General features: G+C 40.0%; 1 protein-coding gene across 3 annotated transcripts in view; it reads left to right on the top strand.

The window, feature by feature from the left end:
• AMN1 (antagonist of mitotic exit network 1 homolog) overlaps window positions 1-19,843 on the top strand; it is an 85,108-nt gene that overhangs the window by 48,480 nt on the left and 16,785 nt on the right. For all 3 annotated transcript variants that reach the window (XM_027541665.1, XM_027541668.1, XM_027541667.1), the window contains one exon: window positions 4,457-4,568. In XM_027541665.1, coding sequence (XP_027397466.1) covers window positions 4,457-4,568 — 112 coding nt within the window. The remainder of the gene's footprint in view (window positions 1-4,456; window positions 4,569-19,843) is intronic.

Here is a 19,843-nt window from a genome sequence, read left to right as displayed (position 1 = left end):
AAGAATATAATCAATCTGACTTTGGTATTGACCATCTGGTTATGTCCATGTGTAGACTCATCTCTTGTGTTTTTGGAAAAGGGTGTTTGCTATGACCAGTGTGTTCTCTTGACAAAACTCTGCTAACCTTTGCCCTGCTTTATTTGGTACACCAAGGCCAAACTTGCCTGTTTTTCCTGGAATCTCTTGACTTATCTACTTTTGTATTCCAATCCCCAAGGATGAAAAGGACATCTTTTTTTGGTGTTAGTTCTAGAAGGTGTTGTAGGTCTTCATAAAATCGATCAGCTTCAGCTTCTTCAGCATCAGTGTTTGGGCATAGACTTGGCTTACTCTGATGTTGAATGGTTTGCCTTGGAAATGAACCAGGATCTTTTTGTCATTTTTGAGGATGCACCCAGGTACTGCATTGTGGACTCTTTTATTGACTGTGAGAGCTACTCCACTTCTTCTAAGGAAGTCTTGCCCACAGTAGTAGACATTATAGTTATCTGAATTAAATTTGCCCATTCCCATCCATTTTAGTTCACTGATTCCTAAGATGTCAATGTTCACTCTTGCCATCTCCTTCTTGTCCACATCTAGTTTACCTTGATTCATGGACCTTATGATTCCAGGTTCTTATGCAGCATTGTTTTTTACATCATCAGACTTTACTTTCACCACCAGATACATCCACAGGTGAGTGTTGTTCTCCCTTTGACCCAGCTGCTTCATTCTTTCTGGAGCTATTCATAATTGCCCTCCACTCTTCCCCAGTAGCATATTGGACACCTTCCTACCTGGCGGGGCTCATCTTCTGGTGTCATGTCTTTTTGCCTTTTCATACTGTCCATCAGGTTCCAGGCAAGAATATTGGAGTGGGTTGCCAACCGCTCCTCCTGTGGACCACATTTTGTCAGAACTCTTCAGTATGTTTTGTCAGAACTCTTCAGTATGACCCGTCTGTCTTGGTTGGCCCTGCATGGCATGGCTCATAGATTCAATGAGTTATGCAAGCCCCTGCCCCACAACAAGGCTGTGATCCATGAAAGGGTTCATTGTCTGTCACCTTGCCAATTCATATCATAGGATGCCTTTTCCATGTAGAATATGATGCTTTCTCCTCAGTGTTCAAGAATTTTCAATATATTCAAGTTTCCTTTAAGACATGATTAATTATAATAATATATACCCCAACATAATACCAACTTTTCAATAGAAAAGAAAAACTACTACCATAAGTATACATATCAATTATTAGCTGAATCTTACTTTCAGAATTGTTAAAAAGTTTTTGATGTTGGCAAATATACATAAAATTTACTATTTTAACCATTTTTAGGGTATAATTCAGTGGATTTAAGTACATTCACATCATTGTGCAGCCATCACCATTAACTATCTCCAGAATGTTTTCCTCATCCCAAATAGAAACTCTTTACCCTTTAAACCATAACTCCCCATTATCCTTTCCCCCAACCTCTGACAACCTCTGTTCTATCTTCTGTCTTTATGAATTTACCATTATAGTGACATTTTTAAAAACCATTCATCCACTGATATGGTTCTACCTTTTGCCTTCTGTGAATATCTCTACTATGAACATAGCTGTATAGACATCTATTTACATCCCTGCATGCAGTTCTTTGGCGTATATCCCTAGAAGTGAAATAGCTAGATAATATCCTAATTCTATATATAATTTTTTGAGGAACTGCCATACTGTTTCCATAGCAACTGTACCCTTGTACATTCTCACTAGCAATGAGAAAGTATTTCAAATTAGAACATTAAACAAAAGATAGAAAATATTTCAAATATATGAAAATGTATAGAAATCTTTATAACAGAGACCTTTGAGCCAACCACAATGTGAATTTTAACATTGCCTGCATTTATTCCAGCGAGTTATTTTTTTTTTAATTATTAAATGTGATATCTAAAGCTCCCTCCCCTCATTTATTCCCCTTCTTCCGTCAGAGGTAACTGCTCTTCTGAAGATGCCTGTGTATCTTTCCTTCCATGTTTGACTATTTCATCTGTCTTTCTACGTATGTGTGTGTATATCTGTGACTGTTGTTGTTCAGTCACTCGGTTATGTCTGACTCTGCAGTCCCATGGACTGCAGCATGCCAGGCTTCCCTGTCCTTCACCATCTCCCAGAGCTTGATCAAACTCATGTCCATTGAGTCAGTGATGCCATCCAACCATCTCATCCTCTATTGTCCCCTTCTCCTCCTGCCCTCAATCTTTCCCAGCATCAGGGTCTTACCTAGAACGAGTCATCTCGTCACATCTGGTGGCCAAACTATTGGAGCTTCAGCTTCAACATCAGTCCTTCTAATGAATATTCAGGACTGATTACTTTTAGAATCAACTGGTTTGATCTCCTTGCAGTCCAAGGGACTCTCAAGAGTCTTCTCTAACACCATAGTTCAAAAGCATCAATTCTTTGGCATTCAGCCTTCTTTATGCTCCAACTCTCACATCCATACGTGACTCCTGGAAAAACCATAGCTTTGACTATACAGACCTTTGTTGGCAAAGTGATGTATCTGGTCTTTAATATACTGTTTCGGCATAGTTTTTCTTCCAAAGAGCAAGTGTCCTTTAATTTTGTGGCTACAGTCACCATCTGCAGTGATTTGGGAGCCCAAGAAAATAAAGTCTCTCACTTTTTCCATTGTTTCCCCATCTACTTGCCATGAAGTGATGGAGCCAGATGCCATGATCTTCTTTTTTGAATGTTGAGTTTTAAGCCAGCTTTTTAACTCTCCTCTTTTACCTTCATCATGAGGCTTTTTAGTTCCTCTTTGTTTTCTGCCCTAAAGGTGGTGTCATCTGCATATCTGAGGTTATTGATATTTCTCCCGGCAATCTTGATTTCAGCTTGTGCTTCATCATTTGTGATCAGTTCAGTCACCCAGTCGTGTCCAGCTCTTTGCGACCCCATGGACTGCAGCATGCCAGGCCTCCCTGTCATCACTAACTCCTGGAGTTTACTCAAACTCGTGTCCATTGAGTCTGTGATACCATCCAACCATCTCATTCTCTGTCTTCCCCTTCTCGACTGCCTTCATTGTGATATGTTCATAAACAAGATATTATATTATGTGTTTTTCAGTTCAGTTCAGTCACTCAGTCATGTCTGACTTTTTGCGACCCCATGGACTGCAGCACGCTAGGCCTCCCTGTCCATCACCAACTCCCGGAGTTAAACTCATGTCCATTGAGTCGGTGATGCCATCCAACCATCTCATCCCCTTCTCCTCCTGCCTTCAATCTTTTCCAGCATCAGGGTCTTTTCAAATGAGTCATGTGTTTTTAAATAGTGCATAATAGTTTCATATCATATGTGTTGTTTTACAATTTGATTTTTTTATTCAAAATCATGTTTTAAAATTTTTTTCAAGCTTTATTGGAGTTTTATTTACATACAATAAAATTCACCTATTTTAAGTGTACAATTTGATGAATGTTAGTAATTGTTTTACAATCTTATAACCACTACAATTAAGTATAGAATATTTCCATCACCCCAAGAGGTTTTCTCTCATCTCTTTTCAGTCAATGCTCTGCTGTGGCCTCCCCCCAAGCAATCACTCATTTATCAATATAGTTTTGCTCTTTCTATAATATATTATATGAATGAAATCATGCAGTATATCATCTTTTGTTTTTTTACTGTTTTCTTTACTTCTTTCATTTGACATAATATTTTTGATATTCATCCATGTTGTTAAACATGTTAATATTTCATCCCCTTTTTTGGCTGAGTAGTATTCCATAGTCTGGGTATAACACAGCTTGCTCATATATTCACCTTTCAGGTTGTTCCAATTTTAGACTATTATAAATACTGCTGTGGACATTTGCATACGTCTTTATGTAGACATATGGTTTCATTTTGGGGGGTAATAACTAGAATGGAATTGCTGTGTCATACAGTAAGCACATGTTTAGCTTTATAAAATGCTACAACACTGTTTTCTAAAGTGTCTGAACTAACATTATGTTTAAGATTTATGTCTATTAATACAAGTAAATATTTTTGTTTGTAACTGTTTTATCTTATTACAATATATTAATGAACCACCATTTACTTACCCAATCTCCATTTATTTACTATTACAAGTAGTATTTCAGTTGACATATTTATAAGTTGTTTCCTTACACACATGTACAAGCATTTCTCTCTATATAGTGGGTGTCTATATAGCAGTTGGAATTAATTGCTGGCTTCTGGAGGATACTGATACTGCCAAATTGCCTTATAAAGTGGTTGGGCATTTAACTTTTAAAGCTGCTATACCTTCCAAATTACTATAGTCTTTCACTGGTCCTTCCTATAGAGTTTCTCTTGCAAGTAGGTATTGGGGGTTTTGTTATCAGAGTACAGTATTTCCCAAGCATTTCACACTGTTCTTATTGTCCCGTCTTTTCTTTTGATTATACTTTCTTTATTTTTAAACAGGAGATTCATATGGGGCATTGTGTGAATCTGACTGACGAGGCTGTAGAAGCTGTCCTTACTTGCTGTCCTCAGATATGTATATTACTCTTCCATGGATGCCCTCTAATAACAGGTTAGTATAAGGCTGTGTGTGTGTGTGTTAGTTGAGCAATCATATCTGACTCTTTGCGACCCCATGGACTGTAGCCCGCCAGGCTCCTCTGTCTGTGGAATTCTCAAGAATACTGGAGTGGGTTGCCATTCCCTTCTCCAGGTGTGTGTGTGTGCTAAGTTGCTTCAGTTGTAGCTGACTCTTTGCAACGCTATGGACTGTAGCTTGTCAGGGTCCTCTGCCCATTTGGATTCTCCAGGCCAGAATACTGGAGTGGGTTGCCATGTCCTCCCCCAGGGGATCTTCCCAACCCAGGGATCGAACCCATGTCTCCTGAAGTCCGTGCATTGCAGGTGGATTCTTAACTACTGAGCCACCAGGGAAGCCCTTCCTTCTTCAGGGGATCTTCCCAACCCAGGGATTGAACCCAGGTGCCCTGCATTGCAGGCAGATTCTTTATACCATCTGATCCACCAGGGTAAGTATGAGGCTGCTTGGGTTCAAATCTTGGTTTCATCTTTTAATAACTGTGTAACCTTGAGTAAATTACTTAACCCATTTCATTATTCAGTTTCCTCATCTGAAGGTGAGTATAATGACAGTACCTACCTTATAAACTTGATCCAACAACACATTTTTTGGTGCCTAGCACATACTGAGGGCTCAGGAAATGTTAATCATGATGATGATGGTGATGGTGATGGTGGTGATGGCCAAGGCCCAATAAATGCTAACTGTGATGATAAGGACGATGGTGGCAGTAGTAGTGGTCATGATATTAAACATGATGCTTTGTGTAGTCGTTTATAATATTACATCTATCAAATATGCTAAATGACCTGTTAACTGTAATCACACCAAGATGTAGCCATTGAGATTCAGAATCATTTGGCTGATGTGTACTTCACTTAATTAGTCACAGCCTTTGGCTTGTATAAGAGCCATAACACCTCTTTCACATTATTCCTACACATGGGTCCCCTACCACAATATAACCTAGTTCTCATTTTTTTTTTCCTAGTTCTCATTTATAAGTCAGTACTTAATGCCCTGCCCTTCCAGCTTATTTTCCTAATTATAGTTTAATAGTTACTGTCCTTTTGACAACTTCCACTTTTTCTGTTTGAACTGCCAATCTAAACTAAGCCTGTAATGGGTTATATTTGGTTATCAAAGACATCTGTAATGAAGACTAAAATCTTATTTTAGGTAGACATTTTTCAGAACACTAACGCCAAAACTTTAGTTGGAAACTATTACCAGTGGGTACCTCTGGGGAAGGTTGTGGAGAGACAAGAGTGGGAAAAAGCCTTCACCATATATCCTTTTGTCCTTTTGAATTTTGTACCATGTGAATGATTTTACCTATTAAAAATTAATAATCATAATTTTAAGAAAAGAATTTAGAATCAGAAAAATTCATGTGACTGAGTACAGGGAATCAGTTAATGTGAACAGTATTCTGAGGGTTGTGAGAAGGCAGGCAGAGGCTCTCTAATCATCAAACAAAGCAGAAAATTATATTTTAACAAGAAGGCCATTATTGTAAGGTGGAAGAGTCCACAATATGTGAAATGTAATTGCAGCCATTTTTGGTAATAGGTCTTTTCAGAATACCAACTAAAAGTGTGTAAATCTACTCAGTGAGGTATGTGTATGTTTAATCAATACACTGAACAAGAAAGTGGTATTCATAAAGTGACTCCATTTTCCTCTCACTATATTAATTACAAATTTGCTCTACAGGAGTTAATTTTTCCCAAACCCAAGTGAAAATCTCAAACATGTGCCACTGACTTTTCTTATCATTATCATGTAATACTCCAAACGAGTTCAAATAAAGCTTTCACTCCTCCAGTTAGCTCAGGTTTGCTGTAGGTGGAAAGGCTGCTGTGTTAAGGGAACATTGTTCGTTTCCCTGTTTTCCCTCCTGATTCTCCTCTTCCTTTCCTAACTCACCCACCATGGTTTCTGATCTCAGCAGTGTTAGTGCAGGGTCGGACTGCGATGAGCAGGAGGGCAGGTAAGGGAAAGAAAAGTCTTCCTTGAGCACTACCGCTGTGATCTAGTGGCAGCACCATGGGCTCAGTGGGTGAGCCGATCCTGATCCATACTCTCACAAAAGCGGGACACTGTTGAGCTTCTCAGAGTCCACTTTCTGCCACTCCCCTCCTCACTGCGTATATCTCCTATCTACAGTTCTCTTGATTCAAGCAAATGTGTCTCCTGGCTAGTAGCAAGCATTTTCTTCCTCTGCCCTCATTCCTTTAGCCACGTACCTTCATTTTCTTTCTGTTGAGGTTGCCTCGACCATCTAGGTTGCCTTTCATGAGCAAAATACAAGGCAACCCATGCTAGCCCACGTCTGTCCACAGGGAACACAATACTTTAGATGGTGAGAGTGCAGATATTTCCCCGCTTCAGTCCTCTCTTTGGCCACATGGACTCTTAACAGAGCCTGCTTTTTAGTTTTCTTAGGTCTGATGTGTACTGTTTGTGATGTGTATTGTGTTCCCCAAGCTCCAAGGGACATATCAGATTCTCCAACTGATCCCCTTGGAGCCCTCTCTCACTAGGCTTGAAGGGAAGAGCAAGCACCTGCAGCCCTCTTTCTAGAACTCAAATCACAACTGTCTTCAAAGAAATCCTTTCTTTAATTTCCAATTTTCCATCACTTCCCATTTTTACACTTTTATATCTTTGAATGGATAAGGCACCAAAGATTCCAAAATCAGTTTTCAGCCAAGCATTTATGTCATGTACAAGTGGTCTGGTATCTCATTTTGGAATGAGAAAGTAGCTGATACCTCTGGCCCATGCAGCCACAGTGTCCCCTAGAACCTTACTGGAATAATTCTGGTTTAATGTTCTGTTATATTTGTCTCAGATCAGCTTGACTACCTAACACATTATAAACTCAACTTTTGTTAACTTTACCTTGATCATCTTTCTGGTTACAATTTGGAAATAGTTAATTTGGCATTTTGTCTCTACTTTTAATAGAAGTGAAAACAGACTATACACAGTCAACCAGAAAAGCTTCTCCTAGGCAAACTGCTTAAAACAATTATCAAAGACCTTATAGGTAATGAAATATTTAGAAGGTACAACCAAAAACTGAAAATTTGAGTACAAGACCAATATTAAAATGCTTAAATGTGCCTGTATTAATATAGAAATGACTAATGAATATGAATTGAAAATATGTTGCAGTGATTAGTCTGATTTTTAAAGCAAAAAGACAGTTTTGAGATAAATTATATAATTACTGAGATCACTGGAAACCAAAGATATATTATCAGCTGGTAAATTAAAGAGAAATGCCTATCTGGTATGATTATATGATACTGGATATAGATTACTGGAGTGAGTTGCTGTTTCCTTCTCCAGGAGATCTTCTTGACCCAGGGATCAAACCCAGTTCTCCTGAATTGTAGGCAGATTCTTTACTGCTACACCACCGGGGAAGCCCCTGACTATAGACACTAGGAAAGCTTAATCCCACACTTTTCCTATCCATATAATGACTCAAACACTGAATTTACCAACTCTAATGTGGCCTAGAAAGGGATGACAAATAACCTCCCTCCTCAGTCTCCTGGGAGTTCCCTTACCTTACTTCCTTTTCGAGACTCATACACACACTCCTTTGGAAGTTCTGTTGTATGGGAACCCCCTTCCCTGCAAACCTAGCAAAGCGCTGCCCAAATAAATCTCCTTGTATGCTACTGCGACCTTGTGGTCAGATCTTTTTTCTTGTTCTGCCACACAATCCCTTGCTCAAGGTATGCAACATAAAATATGTTTATATGTTCAAAAAGTTTAGAAAATATATCACTATAATGAATATTCATTTTTCAAAGGCTCTAAGAAATACTATGCTAAGAAACTTTTTTTATCCGAGTGTCAAGGAGTTAGAAATCTTCCTCTACCCTTTTAGATTCTTCTGGCTTATCTAAGAATTAAATTGACAGGAGGCAGGTAAAGAGGAGAAAATCCGAACTTACATACATGGGAGAGACCCAAGAGAACTGAGTAACTAGCCAAAGTGTCTGAAACATCTTCAGCAGCTAAAGAGGACATGCAGGGGTAGGGGTTTGGAACTTCAAAAGAGATGAAGGCAATTCACATGGAGATAAAAAAGCAAATGCTTGGTAGACAAGTATTTGTTGGGCCATGCAGAGACAATGGAACATAAAGGTTCTCTGAACTCTAGGCCCCTCACTGAGTTTCCCCCGCCATACCTAGCCCACATTCTTTGCAGATAATCTCTGATAGGGGTAGGAGGACTTATCTATACTTCCTTTAGGCAGTAAGGGGAAAGGGCAAAGTTTCTTCTTGAGTCTTTTGGGCCTTGATTGTTTTCAGCTTGAAACAATCCTGATGCCCGACACTTTGGGATGGCTACAAAGTTTTGCTCCCCAAACAAGCATTTGTCAAATTTTTTTAACACAGGATAATTTGTGTGTGTGTGTGTGTGTGTTTTAATCCCTGCTTTCTCCAAATAGGAAAGTGAGAAACTGAAACAGTACTTGCTCCTTGTGACAGAGTTTTTAATAATGGTGCTAATATTAAACAAAAATCTCAAGAAGAAGTGAAATGAGCACCAATCCTCTGTGTCAGCCACACATAGGCACTTGCTGTGGGAGCCTACCATCTACCTCTACAAGGATTCAATCTTGTGCTGCTGTAGCTGCTGACCTTCAACTCCCGCTGAAAGGAGTTCAGGGTGGAGAAATGAGGCATTCTGTGCTGGTGGGGAGGGGGAAACGTACATCAGGTCTTCAGATAGTTAGATATTTTCAGGAGCTGATTTTATACACCCAATTCTTGTATCTCCTCATCTGTAGAAAAGCACTAAAATCTTTCATGGAGACTATTGTTTCTTGTGACCAGCAGAAAGCTTCACGAGGCTTGAGGCAACTTTCTGGGAAAATGTGTGCTTGATTGCATATACTGTCCCTTCCCCAAAATCACATATATCCTGACCTTTCCCGCTACATCTTTGGAGCAGTTTCTCTGAGGTAGTGTCTCCTGGGCTGCAGTCCTCATTTTGCCCCCAAATAAAATTTATCTCATAACTCTCACATTATGCATTTTTTTTAAGTCAACATTGGTCTCCTCAGTTCAGTTGAGTTCAGTCGCTCAGTCGTGTCCCAACTCATTGCAATCCCATAGACTGCAGCACGCCAGGCCTCCCTGTCCATCACTGACTCCTGGACTTGACTCAAACTCATGTCCATTGAGTTGGTGATGCGATCCAACCATCTCATCCTCTGTTGTCCCCTTCTCCTTCTGCCCTCAATCTTTCCCAGCATCACGGTCTTTTCCAATGAATAAGTTCTTTGCATAAGGTGGCCAAAGTATTGGAATTTCAGCTTCAACATCAGTCCTTCCAATGAATAGTCATAACTGATTTTCTTTGGGATGGATTGGTTGGATCTGCTTGCAGTCTAAGAGACTCTGAAGAGTCGTCTCCAATACCACAGTTCAAAAGCATCAATTCTTCAGCGCTCAGCTTTCTTTATAGTCCAACTCTCACATCCATACATGACCACAGGAAAAACCATAACCTTGACTAGATGGACCTTTGTTGACAAAGTAATGTCTCTGCTTTTTAATATGCCATCTAGGTTGGTCATAACTTTCCTTCCAAGGAGTAAGCGTCTTTTAGTTTTATGGCTGCAATCACCATCTGCAGTGATTTTGGAGCCCAAAAAAATAAAGTCAGCCACTGTTTCCACTGTTTCCCCATCTATTTGCCATGAAGTGATGGGACCAGATGCCATGATCTTCGTTTTCTGAATGTTGAGCTTTAAGCCAACTTTTTCACTCTCCTCTTTCACTTTCATCAAGAAGCTCTTTAGTTCTTCGCTTTCTGCCATAAGGGTGGTGTCATCTGCATATCTGAGGTTACTGATATTTCTCCCAAAAGTCTTGATTCCAGCTTGTGCTTCATCCAGCCCAGCATTTCTCATGATGTACTCTGCATATAAGTTAAATATACAGGATGACAATATACAGCCTTGACGTACTCCTTTTCCTATTTGGAACCAGTCTGCTGTTCGATGTCCAGTTCTAACTGTTGCTTCCTGACCTGCATACAAATTTCTCAAGAGGCAGGTCAGGTGGTCTGGTATTCCCATCTCTTTAAGAATTTTCCAGTTTGTGATGATCCACACAGTAAAAGGCTTTGGCATAATCAATAAAGCAGAAGTAGATGTTTTTCTAGAACTCTCTTCTCTCCAAAACACTGAATAACTTAACTTTATAGACCTCAACTTTCCCTTATATATAACTGTCAGTCATAAAATTGGGTGATCTGATAATAATACAGGGGTTCCTATACAATGCTTTTTATCATTAGGTTCTTAAAGAGAAAAAAGCTGAAGTTTTTCAACTACCCAGATCGTCTCTACTCTTCACTCTTTCCTGTCAGCACTGCACCATTGTAAATTTTTTCTACCATCAGTTCAGTTCAGTTCAGTCACTCAGTCATGTCCGACTCTTTGCAACCCCATGAATTGCAGCACGCCAGGCCTCCCTGTCCATCACCAACTCCCGGAGTTCACCTAGACTCATGTCCATCGAGTCAGTGATGCCATCCAGCCATCTCATCCTCTGTCGTCCCCTTCTCCTCCTGCCCCCCAAATCCTGCCCAGCATCAGAGTCTTTTCCAATGAGTCAACTCTTCGCATGAGGTGGCCAAAGTACTGGAGTTTCAGCTTTAGTGTCAGTTCTTCCAATGAACACCCAGGACTGATCTCCTTTAGAATGGACTGGTTGGTTCTCCTTGCAGTCCAAGGGACTCTCAAGAGTCTTCTCCAACACCACAGTTCAAAAGCATCAATTCTTTGGTGCTCAGCCTTCTTCACAGTCCAACTCTCACATCTGTACATGACCACTGGAAAACCATAGCCTTGACTAGATGGAACTTTGTTGGAAAAGTAATGTCTCTGCTTTTCAATATGCTATCTAGGTTGGTCATAACTTTTCTTCCAAGGAGTAAGCATCTTTTAATTTCATGGCTGCAGTCACCATCTGCAGTGATTTTGGAGCCCAGAAAAATAAAATCTGACACTGTTTTCCACTGTTTCTTCATCTATTTGCCATGAAGTGATGGGACCGGATGCCATGATCTTCGTTTTCTGAATGTTGAGCTTTAAGCCAACTTTTTCACTCTCTACTTTCACTTTCATCAAGAGGCTTTTTATTCCTCTTCACTTTCTGCCATAAGGGTGGTGTCATCTGCATATCTGAGGTTATTGATATTTCTCCTGGCAATCTTGATCCCAGCTTGTGCTTCTTCCACCCCAGCGTTTCTCATGAGGTACTCTGCATATAAGTTAAATAAACAGGGTGACAATATACAGCCTTGATGTACTCCTTTTCCTATTTGGAACCAGTCTGCTGTTCCATGTCCAGTTCTAACTGTTGCTTCCTGACCTGCATATAGGTTTCTCAAGAGGCAGGTCAAGTGGTCTGCTATTCCCATCTCTTTCAGAGTTTTCCACAGTTTATTGTGATCCACACAGTCAAAGGCTTTGGCATAGTCAATAAAGCAGAAATAGATGTTTTTCTGGAACTCTCTTGCTTTTTCCATGATCCAGCGGATGTTGGCAATTTGATCTCTGGTTCCTCTGCCTTTTCTAAAACCAGCTTGAACATCTGGACGTTCACGGTTCACGTATTGCTGAAGCCTGGCTTGGAGAATTTTGAGCATTACTTTACTAGCGTGTGAGATGAGTGCAATTGTGCGGTAGTTTGAGCATTCTTTGGCATTGCCTTTCTTTGGGATTGGAACGAAAACTGACCTTTTCCAGTCCTGTGGCCACTGCTGAGTTTCCCAAATTTGCTGGCATATTGAGTGCAGCACTTTCACAGCATCATCTTCCAGGATTTGGAATAGCTCCACTACCTCCACTAGCTTTGTTCGTAGTGATGCTTCCTAAGGCCCACTTGACTTCACATTCCAGGATGTCTGGCTCGAGGTGAGTGATCACACCATCGTGACTATCTTGGTTGTGAAGATCTTTTTTGTACAGTTCTTCTGTGTATTCCTTCCACCTCTTCTTAATATCTCTGCTTCTGTTAGGTCCATACCATTTCTGTCCTTTATCAAGCCCATCTTTGTATGAAATGTTCCCTTGGTATCTCTCATTTTCTTGAAGAGATCTCTAGTCTTTCCCATTCTGTTGTTTTCCTCTATTTATTTGCGTTGATCGCTGAAGAAGGCTTTCTTATCTCTTCTTGCTATGCTTTGGAACTCTGCATTCAGATGCTTATATCTTTCCTTTTCTCCTTTGCTTTTCATTTCTCTTCTGTTCAGTGCTATTTGTAAGGCCTCCCCAGACAGCCATTTTGCTTTTCTGCATTTCTTTTCCATGGGGATGGTCTTGATCCCTATCTCCTGTACAATGTCACGAACCTCCCTCCATAGTTCATCAGGCACTCTATCAATCAGATCTAGGCCCTTAAGTCTGTTTCTCACTTCCACTGTATAATCATAAGGGATTTGATTTAGGTCATACCTGAATGCTGTAGTGATTTTCCCTACTTTCTTCAATTTAAGTCTGAATTTGGCAATAAGGCGTTCATGGTCTGAGCCACAGTCAGCTCCTGGTCTTGTTTTTGCTGACTGTATAGAGCTTCTCCATCTTTGGCTGCAAAGAATATAATCAATCTGATTTCAGTGTCGACCATCTGGTGATGTCCATGTGTAGAATCTTCTCTTGTGTTTTTGGAAGAGGGTGTTTGCTATGACCAGTGCATTTTCTTGGCAAAACTCTATTAGTCTTTGCCCTGCTTCATTCCATATTCCAAGGCCAAATTTGCTTGTTACTCCAGGTGTTTCTTGACTTCCTACTTTTGCATTCCAGTCCCCTATAATGAAAAGGATGTCTTTTTTGGGTGTTAGTTCTAAAAGGTCTTGTAAGTCTTCATAGAACCGTTCAACTTCAGCTTCTTCAGTGTTACTGGTTGGGGCATAGACTTGGATTACTGTGATATTGAATGGTTTGCTTTGGAAACGAACAGAGATCATTCTGTCGTTTTTGAGATTGCATCCAAGTACTGCATTTTGGACTCTTTAGTTGACCATGATGGCTACTCCATTTCTTCTGAGGGATTCTTGCCCACAGTAGTAGATATAATGGTCATCTGAGTTAAGTCCACCCATTCCAGTCCATTTTAGTTTGCTGATTCCTAGAAATTTGCTACCATCATTGAATAAAAATAAATCAGTTCAGTCACTCATTGTGTCCAACTCTTTTTGACCCCATGGACTGCAGCACACCAGGCCTCCCTGTCCATAACCAACACCCAGAGTTGACTCAAACTCATGTCCAGTGAGTTGGTGATGCCATCCAACCATCTCATCCTCTGTCATCCCCTTCTTGTCCCTCCTTCAACCTTTCCCAGCATCAGGGTCTTTTCTAGTGAGTCACTTCTTCACATCAGGTAGCCAAAATATTGGAGTTTCAGCTTCAGCATCAGTCTCTCCAATGAATATTCAGGACAGATTTCCTTTAGGATGGACTGGTTGGATCTCCTTGCAGTCCAAGGGACTCTCAAGAGTCTTCTCCAACCCCACAGTTCAATAAAAATAAAGTGAGTTAATATATTCACCTTATGTTTATTAATTTCTTTTTTCTCCACAGAAGACAAATGCTTTTTTTTTTAACCTGATAAATGAAAGTTCTTTCTTCTTTCCTATCCTAACACTTTATATCCTCCCTCTTTTATATTCATGTGATTTGTCACATCTGAGTAGATAAAACAATATGATTTATATTCTGTAAAAAGAAGGTATGTACAGGACTTCCCTGGCAGTCCAGTGGTTAAGACTTCACCTTCCAATGCAGGGGGGTGTGGGTTTGATCCCTGGTGAGGGTTTCCGTGTAGCTCAGTTGGTAAAGAATCTGCCTGCAATGCAGGAGACCTAGGTTCAATTCCTGGGCCAGGAAGATCCCCTGGAGAAGGAAATGGCAACACAGTCCAGTATTCTTGCCTGGAGAATCCCATAGACAGAGGAGCCTGGCAGGCTACAGTCCATGGGGTCGCAAGAGTTGGACACAACTGTGGTGTTGGAGAAGACTCTTGAGAGTCCCTTGGACTGCAAGGAGATCCAACCAGTCCATTCTGAAGGAGATCAGCCCTGGGATTTCTTTAGAAGGAATGATGCTAAAGCTGAAACTCCAGTACTTTGGCCACCTCATGCAAAGAGTTGACTCATTGGAAAAGACTCTGATGCTGGGAGGCATTGGGGGGCAGGAGGAGAAGGGGACAACAGAGGATGAGATGGCTGGATGGCATCACTGACTCGATGGACATGAGTCTGAGTGAACTCCGGGAGTTGGTGATGGACAGGGAGGCCTGGCGTGCTGCGATTCATGGGGTCGCAAAGAGTCCGACACGACTGAGCGACTGAACTGAACAGAACTGAACTGAACTAGGGACTAAACCTCCTCCTCCTCCTCAGGGAGCTAAGATCCCACATGCTTCTAGGACAAAAAACTAAAACATGCAACAGAAGCAATATTGTAACAAATTCAATAAAGACTTTAAAAATTGTCCACTTTAAAAAAAGAATGTGTGTATATACATATGTTTGTGCAATTCTAGTATTATGTTATCCTCAAAGCAACCTGACCCCCAAATTGGCAGTTACTCATCTGATTCCCTGAATTAATAAGTTTATCTTCTCCTCCGTGTTTCTAAGTTTTTATAAAATTTCTTAACATTACAATCAGACTGTAAGGAAAACTATACATTATAAATTAGGTATTGAAACTATTAGAAGCACTCTGATTTTATATCTGCAGAAAAGACAAAAAAGCTGCTGTTTAAAATACTGTAAATCATAGACATTACGGAAAACAGGAAAATAATTTTAAAATGTATTATTTTCAATTCAATTATGTCTGCTATGATTTTCAGTAATATCAACTCACACAGTTTTGTTAATCTCCTTAATTGGACATGCATTTCTATTTCTAACCTTATCTAAACATGTTTCACAGTATTCACAGCCATCTAGGCTTAGATTTTAGAAGGGCAATAAAGCAATTAGCACAAACATCCTATGTTTATATTGAAAGGCAGGAAAACCCAACAGGAAATCTGCCACTTTTGGTTGACTTGATTCAAACTTTAGTGATATCTGAGGATTTGTTTCAGCTTGATTACTTTACAAGCAAGTTCTTTAGATTTCTGGATAATAAATATGTCAAGATTTACCACATTGAGCCAAGTGGTTTGTTTCAGAGTGTCCTATAATTAAAGCTGATTCCTTGCTTCAAGGACACTTTTTAAATTTCATGTATTTCATTTTCTATATCCTATATTATTCTGTTTCTTCATCATTCTTTAGTCATCTATTACTAATCCAGCATGACAGAACTTCTTTATGCCACACACTGTAATGGCGTATTAGAAAAAATGTGCACAGCCTCACTTATTTACCTGTGTATTTTATTAAAATGTGTTAATTACATTCCCCTTGATAATTTGAAAAACTTAGTTTGTTAATTTATATTCCCATAGTTTCTTCTTTTTCTTGGGGCTTCAACAGCTACCATAGTGAATCTCTTGCAAAAAGTGGTCTCCATCTACATTAGTCATAGATTTTTTAAAAGATAGTAAAGTAAAAGATTCCTCAGAAGTCGTCTACACAGTTTAGTGAATTTAGGTGGCTTGTCCCAAATATTAGAAATAGGTACTAATAGAACTGGAAGTAAAAAACCTAAATCACCTAATCCACAATCTCTACTTCTTTTCCAATAGAGCAATTTCCTAAGCCTTTGGTGTCAAGTGGCTTAACTACTAGTAGAGAGGGAAGGAAGTAGGAGAGTGACATCAAGCATCAGTAATGTGATTTGGTATAAATGACCTTTAGAGTCTTTTTCAGTCCTGAGTCTGGTTTTGTTGAGTAGCAGAATTGTTGTTATTTAGTTGCTTAGTCAAGTCTGACTGCCAGGCTCCTCTATCCATGGGATTTCCCAGCAAGAATGCTGCAGTGGGTTGCCATTTTCTTCTCTGGGGGATCTTTCAGACCCTGGGATCGAACCCAGGTCTCCTGCATTGGCAGGTGTGTTCTTTACACTGAGCCACCAGAGAAGCCCAAGTAGCAGAATAAGCCACCCCAAATATGCCTCTTTGGCATAAGGATTATTTTAAGCCATTTTTCCTGAGAATCAGCAGACACTGGAGGAGCTCTGAAAAGAGAAGTTATCCTTTTGTGAAGAGAGTTTACATTTTTAAAGAAAATCTTCATTTGTAAAATGTCTCCCTCCTTGTCTCCCTCTCTGTACCAAGAGGACAGTAAAAGTGAGAAGAGAGGGGTGACTCTAAATCAGAATCATATTCAGTGGATAAGGCACTTTAAATCTTCATAGTGAATCTTACTGTTACCAAACTGAAATCGGGTCTCTTCACCCCATGTGCTGCAAAGCCAATCCTGACACCAGGTTGTAGTGAGGGAAGGTGCAGGGTGCCAAGCAAGCAGCATGGACAGCTGATTCTCAAAAGGCAAGAACTCCCTGATAGCTTTCAGCCAAGGGTTATTAAAGGCAACGTAAGTGATGAGGGTCGCAGGGTGCATGATCAACTCATGCATGTTTTTCTGATTGGTTGGTGGTGAAATAGCAGGTTGATGTTTTGGGAATCTCAATCATCAATCTCCTGGTTTCAGCCAGTCTGGGATCAGCCAGAATGCTGGTGGTCATCATGTAGTCAATATCTTCCACTTGGTGAAAGGGGTGTTAGTTTCTGCAGAAAAACTCAAAGATATGCATCAGATTGTTATCTGTATCCCTTCAGGAGGAACTAGGAGTCCTGTGACTCTATTGTTCAAGCTATTATTACTTTTCTTGCTTGATTGCTTTCTTTGTTTCTGCATTTTCTATTTCTCTAATCGTTAACTGTTTAAGTCTATTCGTTGGAACTCAGGGAAGGCCTAATAGACACAAAGTTTTTCTATAAATAAGAAGTGGGAGACAAGGAGGGACTTGTACCTAGGAGGGCCTGGCAGAGTTTGGTTTCATTACCCTGTTAATTGTACTTTTACTGGTAACTTTCCATAACCAGTTTCCCAACAATCCCAACATCTCTCAATTGTCTTTTGCTGAAAATGGTGGTAACTTGGGCCATCTCAAGGAGTTTACTCATTTTTCCTGATTTATCTCCCATATATACATGAAGTATTCTTGTTGATAAACTTCTGTTTGTTTTTCTTTTGTTAATTCATCTTTGGTTACAAGGGGATCTCAGCCAAGAGCTCAGAAGGGTAAAGAATTTTTTTCCTCTTCCACAGTTTCTACAAAATACTCTGGCAAGAGATCATGAAATACTTAGAGACGCCACAGTTTCTCCCTATAGCATAAGAAACTTACAGGCATCAAATATTCCTACTGTTAACTCACTGCCCTGAGTACTCTATATATTTATGAGGAAAAGCTGCCTGAATAGACTGAGTAATGTAACACTGGAAAAGATTAAGGGCAGAAAGAGATGAGGGCATCAGAGGATGAGATGGCTGGATGGCATAAGCAATGCAATGGACATGAACTTGGGCAGACTCCAAGAGATGGTGAGGGACAGGGAGGCCTGGCATGCTATAGTCCATGGGGTTGCAAAGAGTCAGACACAATTAGGCAACTGCCCTCTAGCATCAAAATTTGTAATTACATTAATATACACTGTATACTCAGAGCTAGAGGGAAAAGTGTTTTTCTATATATATATGTGTGTAATAGTAGATTCCTACAGAAGAATGACAGAAATATATAATCAGAAGTTAAATATTTACATATATTTGATAATAAATTCATAATTAGTAAATATGCCAAAATAGTCTTAGAAACACCAACGAAAGTATATCAGGAAGTATATGTTTCCCATTTTGTTCTTTTTCAAAACCGTATTGACTGTTCTGATTCCTTTAAATTCCTGTGTAAATACTAGGATTGTTTTGTCAATTTCTTTTTTAAAAATTAGGTGGCATTTTGCTAAGGATGGCATTGAATCTGTAGATCAGTTTGGGGAGTACTGCCATCTTAACGAAAACTCTTCTGATCTATGAAAAAATGGATAATGATACATGAATCATTTATTCTGATCTTTGAATAAATGGACATCTTCACATTTATTAGACCTACTTTCATTTCTATCAACAGTCTTTTGTAGTTTTCAGAATATCAGCTCAGTTCAGTCACTTAGTCATGTCCGACTCTTTGCAACCCCATGAATTGGAGCACGCCAGGCCTCCCTGTCCATCACCAACTCCAAGAGTTCACTCAAACTCATGTCCTTCGAGTCAGTGATGCCATCCAGCCATCTCATCCTCTGTCGTCCCCTTCTCCTCCTGTCCCCAATCCCTCCCAGCATCAGAGTCTTTTCCAATGAGTCAGCTCTTTGCATGAGGTGGCCAAAGTATTGGAGTTTCAGCTTTAGCATCAGTCCTTCCAAAGAACACCCAGGACTGATCTCCTTTAAAATGGACTGGTTGGATCTCCTTGCAGTCCAAGGGACTCTTAAGAGTCTTCTCCAACACCACAGTTCAAAAGCATCAATTCTTTGGCGCTGAGCTAAGTATAAGTTTTCACTTATTTTGTTAAACTTATTCCTAAGTATTCTTTTTGATGGTAATATAAATGAAATTATTTTCTTAATTTCATTTTGTAACCAAACCCAGGTTTGGCCGCTTGCCTCTCACATGCCAGTAACTCAAGAGGCAAGTGTCATTAGAAAAGAAAGTGCTTTAATCAGAAAGCTTGGAGGAATTCCCTGGCATTCCAGAGGTTAGGACTCCATGCTTTCACTGCCAAGGGCCTGGGTTTGATCCCTGGTGGGATAACTAAGATCCTGCAAGCCGCCTGGTATGGCCAAAATAATATAATAATAATGAAGGAGAGTCTTCTCTTTTGTTGTTGGAAGAGGGTGTTTGCTACGACCAGTGCGTTCTCTTGGCAGAACTCTATTAGCCTTTGCCCTGCTTCATTCTGTACTCTAAGACCAAACTTGCCTGTTATTCCAGGTGTTTCTTAACTTCCTACTTTTGCATTCCAGTCCCCTATAATGAAAAGGACGTCTTTTGGGGGTGTTAGTTCTAGAAGGTCTTGTAGGTCTTCATAGAACTGTTCAACTTCAGCTTCTTCAGAGTTACTGGTCCGGGCATAGACTTGGATTACCATAATATTGAATGGTTTGCCTTAGAAACGAACAGAGATCATTCTGTCGTTTTTGAGATTGCATCCAAGTACTGCATTTCAGACTCTTTTGTTGACTGTGATGGCTAC

Source organism: Bos indicus x Bos taurus, chromosome 5 (genome assembly GCF_003369695.1).
Source record: "Bos indicus x Bos taurus breed Angus x Brahman F1 hybrid chromosome 5, Bos_hybrid_MaternalHap_v2.0, whole genome shotgun sequence".
NCBI lineage: Eukaryota > Metazoa > Chordata > Mammalia > Artiodactyla > Bovidae > Bos > Bos indicus x Bos taurus.
Note: the sequence above shows the minus strand (reverse complement) of the source record. Positions and strands in the feature narration are given on the sequence as shown.